The sequence below is a fragment of the Phaethon aethereus genome (genome assembly GCF_964289735.1).
Source record: "Phaethon aethereus genome assembly, chromosome: 13".
Classification (NCBI taxonomy): domain Eukaryota; kingdom Metazoa; phylum Chordata; class Aves; order Phaethontiformes; family Phaethontidae; genus Phaethon; species Phaethon aethereus.
In genome coordinates this window covers 20,767,167-20,783,914 of record NC_138589.1, presented here as the reverse complement: position 1 = coordinate 20,783,914, position 16,748 = coordinate 20,767,167, and the positions used below count along the sequence as shown (strand labels likewise).

Sequence of the window (16,748 nt, the reverse complement as noted above, 5' to 3'; positions counted from 1 at the left end):
CAGGGAGCTGACCTCGTCTGGGCAGGCGTGCTGCGTTGGCGGGGTCCCCCATCAAGAAAAAGCCCCCACAAACCATACGTCAAACGGCCTTCCCGTACGTGGAGCTGAGCAGGGCATGGAGGTTTCCCCACTCGATCCCCGTGAGCCCCGGGCTCACCCCAGACGGCGTCTCCCTAGGGGCAGGGACGTGGGGACGGGGACTTCAAGAGCAGTTGGGTGTCTTCTGCTGGAGGTGACCAGCTGGCAAGAAACATGTCGCGTCTCCGGACAATAAAAAAACCCTGCAACTTATTAATCACTGATGAAACACCAAATTATTTCAAGGGGGTGCAAGCTAATAGTGGTTAATTCTCATTTTACCCTCTCAAGGCATAGCTGTTCCCAGCTAAAGGCATGCTAAATTGCGTGAATAATTTGATAAATATATTAACTGCCTAACGCCCCTGAAATGCATCTAATTGCAATTGCCATGGCTAGACAAGAAAAGAGTCCCAAAAAGGAAGAACTCAATTTCTTACCATGGTTTAAAAATAAATGCTCTGAAGCGCCTGCTCTAATCTCTCCGCTTCTGCTGAGTAATCTTCACTATCGCATCTTCTCGGGGAGCTGCTGCCGCCGGGACGTGTCCTCGCCCGCAGCCGTCCCCGCGTCCCACCACGCTGTGGTCCGGATACATGCGGGGGATGCCGGGAGCATGGGGACAGATGTCCCCACCGAAGCGCTTGCAGGGGAGGTAAATAGTAACAAGGCTGCTTGGAAATTTCCTACAGAAGCAGTTTCTCAATGGGAAATCAGTTTTCTAATGACTGTCAATTTTTTTGGTAGTATTTGCCATGGAAAAATCTGTTTGTGCTTTGGGACAATACTCAGATAGTTCAGTTTTGGTTCATGCCCCGTGTCCCTGTTTGTCTGTGGGAGACTGAACCTCCCCTAAATAAAGGGGATTTATCTGGAGCCCTTGAGCAATCCTTGTACCGGTAGGAAACTGTGGTGAGGGAGAAAGGTGAAGCTCACCCCCTCCATTTCCATGCAGAATAACTGTCTCTGGGGTAAAACACAGACTGATTTTGTGGCTGTTGTTGAGACGTTCCCATTCCAGCCACCTTCCCATTTCACAGGTGGGAAACTGAGGCAGGGAAGAAATCAATGGCTTCCCATGAGAAAGCTGTAAAGGTATCGAAACAGGCTCACCCAAGAATTGGGGTGTCCCTGCTCGTCTCAGGCTGGAGGTGCCGGGACTTGCAAGCTTCCCACCGGCTCCGATGACCCCAAAGCCAATCTCCAACGGGCACAACCAGCCACAGCCTCGCTACACCCGCTGCTCCTGCACCTTAGCTCCAACTCCGGTCTTCCCCGGTCCCAGTGATGCTGCATCATCCTCACTCCAGAGACCCCCACGGGAGACCATGTTATTAAGCACTAAAACTTTCCTAAATCTTTCCCAAATCTTTCCCACTCAGACCTGCAACGAGCTGAGCTAATTCCTCCTCTCCATGGGTTAATCCCCCGAGTTTTGCAGCCCTTGGCTGGGGCTCACAGGCGAGCAGGGGCCGGCGGTGCTGGGGCACGGCTCATCTCCAGCCCCGGCGCCCCGCAGGGACGCGGGCATTGCCTTGTGGAGGAGCTCAACAGATGCACGGTGCCGTCTTGCCGGCTTTCGACACCGGAGGATGTGCAACAATTATTCTGAGCTAAAATTAGTCTTGGAGCACGTGATGTTCCTGGAAGAACGGTTCTGAGAGCGTGAAGGAGGATGCAGAGCACCAAATCTGGATTTCCAGCAGGATTGAGGCAGCTGGCGTCTTCAAAGCCAAGCCCGTGCCCCCGGGTGCTGCGGTGCCCCTGGGGACCCACATACAGGATTCGGGAGCAGTGCTGAGCTCCTTCCTCTGCCACCAACGCTCTGCTGTCGCCTTGGGAGAGTCACTTCACCGGCACCATCCAGCCCGTGGGCCGACGCCGCTGGCAGCCATGGCCAGAGCCGGGAACCAGGGAGGCACAACCGCAGCGAGCGTGGTGGGGACGGGGAAGATGCCCCCAGCAGACAGAGGTGGCAAACCACAGCGGAGAGGGTGCTGCAGCGTACTGAGCAGGGATATTTTTTTGCTTTTTCCAGGTAAAGGCCTCGCGGCACTGCGGTGGCGTGCCTGGGCTTGCCGGAGCCGGCGCGTGCCGGGCTGGAGTCCCTGTCTGTTCAAAGAGGGGCTGCGCTGCGGGGACACCCTCGGGCCAGGATGGCTGCGGGGTGGACGCTGAGGTGGGCATGAAAACCCCCGTGATGCTGCGAAGGTGGGTGGTCCGCAGCACCCACAACACTACGCAAAGCGGGCACACCCAGCACCCAGAGCGCCGTGCTGGGGGGCACATCCAGCGCCCACCACGCCGCGGCAGGCGGGCGGCAAGCCGCGCCTCGCGCTCTGCCAGGCGGGCACCTCCGGCCCCTGCCGCGCGGCGCGGCGTGGCCGCAGCTCGCCCCATCCCTGCTGCCGGCTGCAGCCGGGGGTTGCTGGTGCCTGTGAGGTGGCGCGGCCGCTCGCGGCTATTATCTGCCTGACTTGGTCCGCGGGCGCTCCCGGGTTTCTCCGAGATGTCTTGGATGGCGTGTTTGTTTTTTAATGTGCTTTAAGTGGAAACGCCTCCCCACTCCCCTTCCACTCACATGCAACCCACCCAGACGTGAGCGCCGGAAACGCAAGCCCCAACACAACTCAAGCACCATGTCCCCCGTCTAGAAGCTGGTAAAAAATGTATTACCCAAAAATATCTCTTCAAGAGGCGATTTAAAACAGCAAAGTCTCTGGGCAAGAGGAAACGGAGATGAGGAATATCTCAGGGCTGAAGAAGCCCCTGGGACCACGCAGCCCTGCGAAAAAGCTCAGATCTCTGGGCTACAAATTGGACCTCTGCAGGAGGAGAAACGCCGCGGGGTGTTTGAAGGGGCTGCGCCTTCTTCCCGCGAGCAGAGCGCTGCACGGGGCTCGGCTGCGAGGGGTTCTGCCCCCCGAAATGCCCATCCGCACGCGGCCGTGTCTCGGGCGGGGGGTGCTGCGCACACCAGCCCGGCTCAGGCAGCTTGACGGCCGCAGCCAGACCTCAAACCCGCCTGGCTCCTCGCTGCCGAGCCGCGGGATGCCCCAGCTGCCCCTGCAGCCTCCGCGCCGCGGTTAAGTGAGGCTGCGTGCATGGGCTGGCTGGGTCAAAAAGATGCACCGATCCCTTTTCCCGGGCCTCAGGGAATGGCATGGCCGACGTGAGTCACCGGCACCGGCCCTGGAGCAATTAAGCTGAAATGAGTAATCTTCAGTTAGAGAGATGGAAGGGGAGAAATAATGATAGACGCCTCCTAACAAGGGTTTGGGGCAGGAAAACTTTTGAATAAAACCATTCACATATATTAATGACTATGTTAATTACTGCCGTGGGGACTTGGAGCTTTCCACTCCCACTCGCAGCAGCCCCTCTCGCTCCCAGATAGGTGCAGCCTTCGCAGGGCAAATCCTGCCCGGGTGCCCGCCGGCCGCAGACCCTGCCCGACCACGGCTTTACTTCGGCTTCCTCCTCCCTGAGCCTTTGCTGAGCCCGAGCCTCTTGCCCAACGAGTGAAAATTCGGACAAACCGGCAAGAAACGTCGCGGGAAGGAAGGGCCACCAGGCAAACCTCGAACGCGCGTTTCCCCGACGCCTCTGCACGGACGCACGACTGATTTGCACGCCCGAGTGAAGGACTAGGGACCACGCGCGCGCTGCCCCAGCTCTGCAAGCCCAAGCGTTCAAGAGAAATAATGAACCGTAAAAGCTATGGGGTGTTGACCACCACATCAAAAATCACCACGTCAGGGACCACCTCTGGGATTGTTTGTTGTTTGCATTTTGCTTTCGGAGCTCCTGTTGGGTTTTTTTTTCTCTGCAACCATCAAGGACTACGAATTTAAAAAATGGGGGTGTTTTGGTGTGAAAAGAGGAGATCCCTGTAATGCCAGGACTGCACCGGGTAGAAGTGTTGAATATTGAAAGCCTTGTGCTAAAACACCCAAAAACTGGTGTTACGGGGCGGTTTCCCCACCCCGAGAGTCCTGGTGGGGACCGGGAGCTGCGAGCACAGACCGAGCCTCTGCGCAGGGCTCATTTTGGGGGGTTTTGGGTCTCTGCAGGGCTGAGCGGGGGCAGAGGACAGCATGGGGCGAAAGCCGCGTCCGCGAGGCGGCCGGCGCAGCGCACGCACTGACCGTTCTCCTGTGCTGGAAGGAAGGCGAAAACTCTTTGGCAGTGATCCTGGCGATCCGCGCTTCCTCCTGAGCTTTCTGCGCCGCTGTCACGGCCGCCTCCGCCTTGGCCCTGGAGTGAGAGGTCCTGCAAGGCAACCAGAGAGACAAGGACCGCGTTAGGCAGCTTCCCTCTGCCGACCAAGGCACGGAGAAACCCGAACTGCCCCCGCAAAACCCTTTTCCTCCGACCCCCTTTGGCTGCGACGGAGGAGCCGCCGGCGGCAGCTGGGGCTCGTTGGGGAGCGGGTGATGTTACGTCGATAACGCGGTCGTGAACTGCTCCTCAGTCTGCAAGCTGCCCAGGCGATTTGGAACAGGGCCAGGACGGGTTCCCCCCCCCGGGGGGCATCACCCCGGAGCAGGCTGGTCCCCTCCATCACGCATCCCTCTGCGGGGTCCCCAGCCCGGCAGACGGCTGCCGCCTCCCGTGAACCTCCGCGGCCGAAGGCCTGCATTTAAAGCCGGTGGGTTTTGGGGTTTTTTTTTAAACCAAAACCATTCGCCGTTGGATGAAAAAGTGAAGATTTCCACCCCGTCACCACACCTTTTGCGTAAAACGCTGGATGTAAGTACCAGCGCGGTTTGCAGCGAGGTAGGAGCGGGGGCTCGCCACCAGCACTGCCTCTAGCCCCCCTTAACGCGCCTGTATCGGGGCGGCTTTTTTCGCTCTGGGTGAGCGACTGTCCCCCACACTCACCCGCTACCGGCGATTCCCCAGAGCCTCGTGTTTGCTGGTGTTTCATCCCGTCGCTCAGGATTTACACCCTCCTGTGCAGCCCCGCCGCAGCGCTCCCGCGAGCATCCTTCAGGGGCTGGTTTGCCCCTTCCCCTTAGCTGAGCTACTGAGGCACTTTAAAAAAATGCCAGTTCCTACCCACCCTGGTGCAGACAGCCTTATAAATAGCTCAGCTGATTTTTTTTCCCTCCAAAATCAGGCCCTCCATCTCCTTTAATCTTTTTTTTTTTTTCCTGCCGCTCTCTGAATTCCTCTAATTTTCGACATCTGCTCGGAGAGGAGTGCCATTTCTGACAGGCTCCTATAAATGGAAAATAGGGCTAGTAATGTGCCTGGCATTGCATCGTGCGGCACAAGCCGGCGACACGAAACCGGGTGTGCGTGCGTCTGCGTGCCGTCACCTCTTTAAGCCCGGGCGAGACGCCTGGTCCCTGCTCCCGGAGCCGACCTGTCCCTTGTTTTCAAGTGCTGACAAGTTTTCTTTGCTGTAATAAGTGCTTTATTTATATCAATTGGCTGGAGTAGCCAAGGGAGTGGGTATGACTTGTTCTCCCCGAGCTGCTGAAGATGGTGGAGGGGCTGCGGTGATGCTGTTGCACGTCCCGCAGGTCCTCCAACGACCCGTGCAACTGAAAATCGAGTTTAAATGTTTTTTTACCCACCCTGGCTCCAGCGCTCCCTCTGCTCCACACCGGCGCGGGGTCGGAGGGGTGGGCCAGCATGGTACAGCCCCATGCCCGGGCAGGTATTCCAGCTCTTTTAGACGCAGCTGGGATGCTCCGAGCAGGAGCTGCAGCAAGCTGATGGGAGAGGAGGCACGAACTGCTCCCGTTTTTGGCACAAACGCGGTCGGGGGGAAAAGCTGGGGCATCGGATCCACCGGTCGAACAACCCCGGTGCCAAGGACGGTGCCACCTGAGGCTTGGAATTGAGATCCCGACTCTCTGAGGTTGTTAAAACGGCTGGCATCTTCCACGGGAGTTCCTCAGTGGTCTGGACGTCGGCTGCCGAAGACCCTCCATCCGCCCATCCCTCCGCCGTCTCCTCGGCCTGGAAGCTGTTCAGGGAAGGGACCATCCCTCCCATACTGCAGCACGCGCACGGAGCGGATGGCTCTCCCTCCCTGGAAAACTCACTCCAGCTCCTTCGGGACTAGTTCACCTCCGTGGACTCCACGCTCAGCCCAGGAAGAGCAGCAACGAGGGGTTTTGGCCCAGAAAGAGTTAAAAATCACATTAATTGAGCCATCTCCGATCTAAAACATACTCAGTACCCACAAAGCGGATATAACGTCGAGCGCTGCGCAGAGGTGCAGGCAGGCTTAATTGTTTGTAATGCTCTCTAAGACGCTTGGAGGAGAGGCGCCGTCAGAGCGAAAAGCAGAATTATGGTGATCTATACGTTGCATAATAAAATACATAAGTATTCCCAAATAAATGCAAGTAATCCAGTTAGCGTTCGCGTGACTTTGTCACATACTAAATTTAACAGCTGCCTGCTTTACACACGCCTGCTGCCGTAGCGTGCGCTAAATCTTAATTCCCCGGTTAATTGCTCGAGTTTTTTTCCTTGGAAAGCGGGTCTTTCTCCACAGACGGGGCCTGACCTAATCACTCTTCTCCTCCTGGCGTAAGCGCTGCCGTAAATCTTTCCCGGACAGAGACGCCATCCTGGAAACCACAGCCAAAACACGGCTGGGTCCTTCCCCGTGGATTCATCACAGCTGGAGGAGGAGGCTGGGGATGCTGGGGGGTGGGAGGGATTAAGCGGATGCTCTTGCATCGCTCCTTCGATGCCTCCCGTGGCGTCCGCCATCCCGTAACGAGCTTGTTTGCAAGAGCACGGTGCCCCTCTCGCCTCGTCCGAGCCGACTCAAACTCGCACATCTGCTGGAAGGTGCTCGTCGGGGTTCCTTCTGCCGTCGGTGGGCAAGCAGGGGACACGTCCCGGGGTGAGGCGGTCGGCCGGAGCTGTCTGACCATCAGCACACCCCGGCGCAGGGGGATGGTTATGACCTCTAAATCACGTTTTAGGGCACTTCACCATCCAAGCTGAACTGGGGGAGGGCGTTTTGGCAAGGATGGGATTGGGAAGAGCCAGAGGGGTGATGGCGGGGGTGGTTTCTAGCTCTTGAGACCCAAGGGTCCGGTTTGGGTCAGGGCAGAACTGGGACTGGCTTGGAATATTTTATTTATTAATTTTTTGCCAAGCTGACTCACTCTTCTCGGAGGATGACCGGGCAAGTGGTCAAACTGGCAAGAAGAGCTGGCAGGAGGCGGGGAAAAAACGCAACCAAACAGATTTCTGTAAAGCTTTGCAGATCTCTTGTGATTTGGCCGGGACTGACAAGGGAAGGGCTGATACCTGCGGGTGGTTCGTAATGCCAAGTTTATCAGCTCCAGCTAATCTATAAGAAGCTGGAATAAACTGATTTGCAAGGAAGAACTTGGCTTTTGAGGAATGCCAACAGCAACGCTGGCCTGGCTTTGCGTGAGCGAGGAGCTGATGCGAGCGCTTCTGCTGCAAATCCCATGCTTGGGGCCGGTTCAGCCAAAAAGGGGTGAGCTCTCAGCAAAATCTGTGGGACCTGATGGTTTCAGGAGGAAAGGAAGCAAAATGAAAACCAGGCAAGGCTTGCGTGGTGTTTAGGTTAACGGGCTGCTTTGGCAGGAGAACGAGTGAGACAACTGCTTAAAAATTAGGCTGGAAATTAGAGCAAGTTTACAGAACACCAGAAACATTTCCGAACAGAGGTGAGTCTGTTGGGGAGTTGTAAATGAGGTGCCTGTCATTGCGGGGGTGGCACCCGGTGTCACAAGAAACCTCTTCCATTTCAGAGTCCTCCTCCGTCCAGCTTCGAGCGCAGTGATGGTGCAAAGGGAGCTGGAACCAGCTGAGGGACTTGCCATCCTTGTTCCTTTTTTTTCTTGCATTCCTATATGAAAAATACGCTCTTCTGCAATGAAAACGAGGTAGCAGACTCTGAGCAAAAGTATGTTTGGGGCCCAAGGAAGCTATGTGCTGGACACAGGGGGAAATCCGCGTTATTGATGGTTTAAATGCAAAAAAGCATCCTATGGGCAAGATTTCTGGAAAAGAAGGTCTGTTTTCCACAATTCACGTGGCAGCTCTTGCCAGGGGATTTCTGTTCTTTTGCAAGCAAACTCCTTGCTTCTCTGATGCCCCCGTGAACGCAAAGCTTGGCCGAGGGATCCCCTCCTCAGTGGGATTTAGGCTTGACAGAGGAGTAGGAAACTGTTGCTTTATTGTCGGGATCCTGCTGCAGGAACGGAGACCCCCAGCCCTCCTCCATCCCATGTTGAGAGCTGATGGAAACCTCTCCTGAGCTCTCCAGATAGTCCCAACTCCTCGCCAGGAGCACACGTGAGATTGCAACAAACCCTAAACCCTTTGCTCAGTCCCGAGCTGCTTTCAAAAGGATTGTTAGATCTTAATCTTTCCTATATTGCCTGTACACCCACAAATCAACCCTCCTGCAAGGGAGCTCAAAAAAACGAAGCTCCTGGTAACTACAAAGGTGTTCGCCGTCTTCTCCCACTTGTTTTCCTTTTCTTAGCTCAGATGGAGGGGCAGGAGAGATGGACAGACTAAATCTAACTCTCCAGAGCTTAGAAATGAAGTAAGAAAGCTGAAATCGAACGAAAATTATTAAAACTATTATTAAAGCCTTCTTCCGTGCAGCTTTCCCCCCCTCCAAAGGAGCAAACCCCGCGTTCCCCGTTTTCACGGAAAACATCAAACCCGCCATGTGCGGTCTTCGCTGAAGGCTCCGCTTGGCAGATGAGCGCCACTGGCTCATGGGCACTCACAAGCGGCGAGGATGGAGTTAACCCGCCAGTGAGCTCATCCTGGGACATAATAAACAGCCTCAAGTTTTCCTAAGGGGCCAGGCTGGCTCCATCGGATTCACTTTGTCTCTCAGGTCAATATGTAATCAGGCAGCTTTTTGGTTTTTTGTTTTTTTTTTTGAAAAATGCATCTTTATCTTCCTATAGGAAGTGTTTTCTCCCTCCATTACAGAGGTTCATGTATTTTTTAAATGGCAAAATTCAGTTAAAACGTACACGAGCTGCAAGAAAATACGTCAGGAAAAATTCAGAGGGAGCATTTGCAGGGCATTTAAGACTCGGTGCTTTGCTCTGTTTCGCACTTGAAAAGCAGCCGTGGCTGGGGGCTGGCTGGGGGAAACGGGATGCACTTCATCCTGGGAAGGGATGGTTGGATGAGGGAGGAAAAGGAGATTTTCAGACCAACCACCCCATGTGTAAAAACCAGGCTTGCATGAGCACGAGTCCCTCAACCGGGTCGACTCGCCAGGGGTTATTTCATCATAGAATCACGGAATCGTTAAGGTTGGAAAAGACCTTTAAGATCATCAAGTCCAACACCACCAAGCCCACTAAACCATGTCCCGAAGCGCCGCAATGCTCCCAGCGGCGCAGCGGGGAGCGGGATCCGGCCCTAATGGCATCAAGCCGAGACACACCAAGAAACGCAAAGCAAACGTCCCCGAGCGATCGACGCTGGTACCCGAACGCCAGGGCCGAGGGGAGAGGGCGAGCGAAGGAGCGTGGGCTCGGTGGCTGCCACTGGCGCCGGGCAGGGACGAGGGGCTCTGCCTGCTCAGGGCGGCATCTCAGACCCTGCCCGCAAAGAGGGGAGGCTCGGCGGGTCCTCGCGCTCTCCTCGAGGGGACGAATTGGGACGGCGTTATTAACAGCCGCTGCAGACTGTCTGGCTTCCACCTCCGCGGGAGCATCTCTGAGGTAGGGCAGAGCCGGGGAGAGCTGCAGCACCCGTCCTGCCTCCGTGGCCCTGGCACGGGCTTCGGCTCAGCACCCTTCCTGGGGCACGGCGTCCGCACCCAGCACCTCCCTGGCCCCCAAAGAGCGGCGCGGTAACCTGGCGGCAAGGGCCGGGGTAACCGCGACCCGGGGCCGGGCTCTGTCTAGACGTCTCCCTCAGGGAGTGGGGAGACGGCAGCAATTAACCACTTGTTTGTTATTTTCCCTATCTGGCATTTATTGCCCCGATAAAACCCGCTCTTAATTCCAGCTCGACGCTTCCCACAGCTCTCCTGGCTGGGCTGTTATTGCACTAGGCTTGCCTTGAGTGATTTGTGAAGGCAGTAATACAGTGCCGGTACTCAGGGGGTGGAATATTAGACGCACCAATTAGCTATCTGTGCATAAATTCCCATTTACCTGCTCATTGCAAGCATATTTGCCTTGCCCGCTTCCTCCATCTGCTTTTTTCCGCCCCCCCCCCATCGCTGGAATTCTTAATCAAGAGAAAAAACGGCTAATGTGACCTCTGACATGACGTAATGCAGCCAAAAACGCCTGCTCTGGCTCTTTGCGGCCAGACAGAAAGCAGGTGCTGTGCATAGCAAAGAGAAAGCCTGGCTTCCCTGTGCCTGCTTCCAGACTTCCTGGCTCTGGATGGAGATTTTGGGATGGGAGGAAGGACTACCCCTGCCGGAGCTCTGTACTGGCGGGGAGCAATGAGCAGGAAGAGAGCGGGAGGGAAGGGTTGGGGATGGCTGGGATGGCACGGGGCAGAGAAGATGGTTATTGCAGGCTCCGAAAAAATTCCTCTGAAAGTCACATTTCAAGCGAAAAGTTCCGAATTAAAAAAAAAATATATAGTCAAGCTCTTTAATTCTGACAAAAATACCTTGATGCATGAGTTTGTTATTGCCCAAGCAAGCAGAATACCGTGAAGCATGGAAAATGTTGTGGTCAAAAGCCCAAATCTGAGTTTCCCTGTGGTTTTACACTGGGAAATACAACGTTACGAGGGGATCCTATTCCCAAGCCAGCCGGGAGACCTCGCGGAGAGCAGGCGCCCATGTCCCAGCTGGGGCATGGCACGCGCAGGGTCTCCAAAATTCATGGAAAGGAGAGGGAGCCAGTTCCCATCTAGCTCATTGCTCCAGGCACCTGTGCCAGATCCTTCTCTACCTTTATATTTTTGGAGCTTACAAATGGAGAGTGAATTCACCAAGGCATCATTTGCCATTTCGCACTGAAATACCATTTTTTTTTTAATCCAAATACGGGAAAAAAATATCCCAGGCTGTGTCCTTCTGTCTTGTGCCTTGCCTTTAAGTAGACAAAACGAGTTTTGGTGGACATCTGAATTCACAACGCGTAATGGTGCAAAGTCACGGTGACTTAGGGGACAGGAATGGGCCACAATCAAATGTCACATCTCCAAAATCCTGGAGAAACGTGGCCCAAACCGCAGCCCAGCGAAGGCAGCATCCGCCTTGGCAGCTCCCGTCCCCGCACGTCCCCCAGGACCCTGAGCTGGGTCCTTCCCAACGGAGAAGGCTGAGCGCGGCGGAGGGGCTGTAGCACCGTGATCCTCTCCAGCTCCCCTTATCGCCATCATCCCGAACAGCTCGTGGGGCTGCTCGTGCTTGTTTATTTTATCCCTGGCGTTGCTCAACAAAAAGTACCAGCCGTGGCACGCGTAAATCAAACCCCATTGACTTCAGAGGGCTGGGCCAGGCAGGGCTGGTGCCCAAAGGCACATCTGCCACCGTTGGCCAGGATGCTGCCAGCACCTTTCTCCAGCCAAGGGACACGCAAAATAAGCAGATCCAGGCAGACCCGTGCATTTCCCTCCGGTGGGTTTCCTTCCTTTTAATGTTTTGCCCCCCAGCAAGGGCAAAGCTGCTGGGTCTTTCGCGCCTGAGACAACGCGCAGGCTGCCCCGAGATGTTATTTGTTATTTACAGCTTGCAGGATAAATAACATCTGGATCGGGAGCCTCATCTCCTGCCATCTGGCACTCGTAATGAAGCTACGGAGGACGCAGGTGAGCGACGTGGCCAGGCAGTACCTGCTGGTCCCGGTGCTTCGGTGCCCGCCAGCCCAGACCCGCGGGCAGGAGCCAGGCTTTGCCTAGGAAGAAGGAGAGCTTTGATGCCATCGTCCCCACCGCCGTCCCAGCCTGACCGACCGCAGGGCACAGGTTTGGCCTCACTCCAGACTTGGCACTTTGCTGGCTCAAACACGGCAGCGATGGGGCAGGTAGCTGCCCCCGGGGTGCAGCTGAGCTCGGGGCAGTCCCCTCTCCCAGATCAGACGCAGAGGCAGCAAGAGCAATCATCTCCAGCTCCAGGGATGGAGTTTCCCTTTTTCTTATAAGTTGGGGAAGGCATGAGATAATGGCAGCGACGCTGGGAGCGTCGTCATCTTCTGGAAAGCGACGGGTGGTTGTGCAAAACCTGCAGGAACCCGCATGGAGCAAGCTTTGGGAAGAGTTACCTTCAAGGAAAGGAAAGGAATGAGCAGGGGGGATGCTGCCTGCTTGCCAGCTGTCACGGCTCGGATGGGGCAGGTTTCCATGATTTTACTGGATAATTGTCATGTGCATAATGGAAAATGTACATAATGGAAATGGGAAATGCTGATGTCCCCCTCCTCGCACACATCCTCCACGCACACGTCCCAGAGGCCCAACCACACCACAAATGCTCCTCTAATCCGGCGCAAAAATAGCGCATTACAAACGAGCCTGCCGCTTTCAGGCAGGAGGCAAAAACAGGTTGGAAGAAACCACTAACAACCCTTGGAAAAGAAAAAAACACAAAAGAAGAAAAAACCCAAGAAAAAGCAAGCGAAGGCACAAAATCTCCAAGGAACCTGGGCAGCGCTGGATCATCTGCACACTGCAGATCTATACTGTCTGTATTAAATGCAAAAACAGAACAGCAGAAAAGCCCTACATCAATGCCGCATTCGGGTGGAGATTTTTAAACGCACAACAGGCCAAGTTATGGCTCCCCGAGCAGCCATAACTCAGCCCGGTTGGACATGTGTAGCGTTGGGTTTGGCTGTACATGCTGCTGACGGTAATGACTTCAGGCTGGATCCTGCATTCCAGTTGTATCGCCTTGTCTCCGGGCAAGGCTGTCACCAAAGGCAGCACCACCAAAACCCTTGCGAGCCCGTTCCTGCGGGGGGGGGGGGGGGTGGGGCTGCTCCTTACGCCGGTGAAACGCCAGGTTTTCGATGAGAGGCTTGACCGTGGTGGGTCTGGATAGGCGGCTTGGTATAACTTTACCCATCCTCCTGGATTTATTGAGGGGAGGAGGGTAGAGGCATGGTTGGGACATGATCACCCCCAGCCCAGCCACAAATCTGGAGCAACCTTTGCGGGATGGATGAAGGTTGTTAGAAAAAGCCTGGCTCAGTGTGACCTGGAGGATACCAGGTGCCTCCTCCTGCCCATGACCTGCCCCAGGCTCCAGGTCAAAAGCTGGAGGATTTGGTGGACCATCAGCATCCCACCTTGGCCTCCATCACCAGAAGGCTTCCCAAAACAGCCCATTCCTCCCTGTTTTTCACACTGATCTCCTTGGTTGGCTGATGCGACACATGCGATGAAGGGTGGGCTGGAAACCTCAATGCCAAAGGTGCAAAACGCTTCACAGAGAGAGAAACTCACCCAGGCTACGGACGAAGGGAGCTGAGGGAGCCTCTGCTCTGCCTCCAGGGAAGCCCCTAGATCCCTTCCAGGAGCCATCGGCACAGCCCAACCCTTTGGGAAGTGTTAGGGGCCTTTCCCTACGGCCAAGGGAAAAGTGCTCAGAATAAGAGAATTTGAGGAATTCGAGCAAAAAACTCCAGGTGAGGGAGAAGATTACAAGCAAGCAAAGCAGATCTGTCCATTTAATTTCAGTTTCATTCTGATGCCTAAAAAAGAACAAGTCAAACCAAGTTCAGAGGCAAAATACAACAGAACCGCAAGGAAAAGTCTTTTTTCCTTTCCCGACCCTTCACCCCGTTTGGGTTTTGGCTGAAACGCTCTGGCGGTTTCACAAGTTTTGGTCACCTCAAGCAAAACAGACATTTGGCAAATGAACTTTCCAGGCAATTTTTTTTTTCTGCTGTTGGAGCCATTAAAGCCTGAAAGAGGCAACACAACGTTGAGCTCATGGTCCTCCTTTCCCCTGGTGATGGGCTAGTGGATGGGGACGATCTGTGACGCACCTCTGGCCATGCACTGTTTTAACCAGCCAACATCCAACAGCAAAACCCACCCCAGTTCCGAGCAAACTGCAAAAAAACCTCATCCAGGTCAACGACAAACTCATTTAACTTAACTTAATATTTTAATTCCAGCAGAGTCGGGACTCAGGCCAAGACATGGAGCTGAAATGGCCTCAGGAGCACTGACGGATGCTCTCCAGCTGTTGGAGGAGAGGTGGTTGATAGCCAGCCTTGCCCTCTGGGACTTCGCCACCGCCTCCAGCCCTGTGAGGAGACAGGACTCTTTTCTGGGTGCTGTGACAGGTTTCTAAGAGATGGGTTAAAATGGTCTGGTCCTCTGAGTGATGGAAAAATGTATTTCTACCACCAGGGCCCTAAGAGATGCTTGGAAAGCAAATACATCCATGTCTTGCTCCACACAGCTGGGAGGAGGCTGATTCCCAACCTGGAGTGAGATGCTGAAGGTGGGCACCTCTTGGCACATTCGGCCTCGCCAGGAAGGACCTAGTGATAATGGGGAAGCTTCTCTCCGCTGTAAGGGGCAACTGCCCCCAAAGTAGCTGGTTGGAGAGAGCCATGTGCGGGACATGGCAGCAGTGTCTCCATCCCCAGCTGCCACGTCCAGCTCCCACGTCTGCACATCAGGAACCTGCAGGAACGCTGAGGAAATGCCAACCAGAGCAAAAATGCTGCCAAATGAAAGCACGCCACAGGCAGCACCCCCTTAACCCCCTTGCTTAATGCCACCTGGGAAGGTGCCGAGTGGGGACGGGGACCTCGCTTGGCTGTGCCCCAAATGCAGGGTACCACCATCCCCCGGTGCAGACGAGCCCTGCGCCGTTTGGCTGGACATAGACCTGCACAGAATCTCAGCTGGGAACGGTACCCACCGAATCAGCCCTACTAAAAGCAACATCAGATGGTAAAATGCTGCAGAAATATGTTCAGTGCCAGGCTGCTGTCACCGGTCTCCGCAGCTCCGGTCCCCACGGGAAGGGATGGAGGGGACAGGAGTGGTCGGTGAAATTTCTTATCGTTCTGAGCACTCCCTGGGGCTGACCCAGCCGCGTGGCACACGGCATCCAGTCCCCCACAACCTCTGCAGCCCCGGTGGGTGTAGGCAGGAGGGAGAGGGGCTGGGGGTACCTCCGGGGCTGTGCTTAGCCCTGGGCAGCCAGGCAGGGGTGGGCAGACCCCTCTGCAGTGCGAGTGCTGGCCGCAGCCCTGCCGACTGAGGGGGGTGGAGGGGAATAATAAAAAAAAATATATACATATATATCATCCCGGTTGCCACAGCAACGAGCAGCTCCTGCCTGCCTCAAACTTCAGAGCCCACCCAGAAGGAGCTGCTTCCCTCATCCCTGCTGCCTGCATGGGTTTCTCCTCCCTGTCGCTTGCGGGGTTTTGAGCACCCAGGAGCCCAGAAGCCAGCCCCCATCCCCAAAACTCCCACTTCTCATGAGGCATCTCAAGATGGGGGGGCCGTGCATGAGCTGCAGGGTCTGCAGCGGGGTTTGCCCGCTCAGCCCCGCTGCCTGCCTGCACCCGGCTTTGACCCTCAAGCTGGTGGGTGCTGCTCGTCCCAGCGCACCCCGAGCATCCCATGGGATGTCCCAGATGGGATGCTGCCGCTGGGGACCCGCTGGGGCAGCGGGTGCCCCTTCTGGTCCCCAAACGCCAGCGTGCCCCGAGGCCAGCGGACGGCCCCGGGTTTGCAGGTCCGCGCTGCCTCCAAGGCAAAGCCCATGAAAATTTCCACTTAAGCAGCCAGCAGCACCACAGGGGAAGGGACTCAGAGCCTGGCTCTGCCAGGAGAGAATCTGGGCTTTTAATTATTTATGCTTCACCTCCGTGCTATGGTGATGAGAGACAGATCAGAGAGAGACACAGCCAGATAACGGAGAGAAGGCTGCAGCCTGTTTCCCCAGAGAGGCCATTTATATGGTTCAGGTGAGCCGGAGGGCTACTGGCCCCTGCCCCACACCTCCCCCCTTGGAAAAGCACCTCATCCCTGGGTCTCGTCTTTGACACTGCTTTCACGGAGGGTTTGTCCCCAGGACCGGAGGGTTGGAGAAGAGCTGCTACCTGCCACGGCTGTTTGAAGCTCCCTGGGGATCTTCTCATGTTGGATGGGGACCAGCCACGGCCGCCTGCCAGCGGGGTGGCTGTGGGACAGCCACTGTGACCGCTGCATCCAGCTTTGAGCCCATGAACCTATTTCTTCTCCGTAAGGGAGCCTGACCCTGCGGAACTGCTGCTCCAGGTTCAGGGCAGCAGCATCGAGCCATCAAGGCTCACGAGGATGCTTTGTGGTGGGGTGTCCACTGACCCAGCCTTGCTTGGATTCACCATCTCCAAAGGTTTTGCTTTGAGGATGGATACCAGACGTCCTTTGATCGAGCAGAATAAATTCAGCAAAGCTATATGGCCTGCTTCCCTGCTTCCTTCTGCCGTCGAGGTCCATGAACAGGAGCTGGCGCTGCCGGCATGGAGCCCACCCGGCTCCCATTGGGGTGCACCCAGCCTGTCTCCCATGGGGTGCTCCTGATGCTGAACTGGGAAAATCAACAGTCCCCAAATAACGTGCCATGTCCCTGGAAAGTGACACAGGGGGATGGGACGGGGCGGATTCAGGTCATGGTTGCAGTGAGGCTCTGCCGTCCCAGCTGGCAGCGAGCAGGCAGCAAAGGGCTGCTGCCCGCGGAAGAGGTGGGATAAAAG

At 55.7% G+C, this 16,748-nt stretch overlaps 1 protein-coding gene across 1 annotated transcript in view; it reads right to left on the bottom strand.

Annotated features, from left to right (window-relative positions):
• The window catches only part of JPH3 (junctophilin 3), a gene marked incomplete at its 3' end in the record, with an annotated part of 57,758 nt that overhangs the window by 14,309 nt on the left and 26,701 nt on the right, over positions 1-16,748 (bottom strand). The window contains exon 3 of the mRNA XM_082005742.1: positions 4,223-4,350. Within this exon, the coding sequence (XP_081861868.1) occupies positions 4,223-4,350 (128 nt within the window). The remainder of the gene's footprint in view (positions 1-4,222; positions 4,351-16,748) is intronic.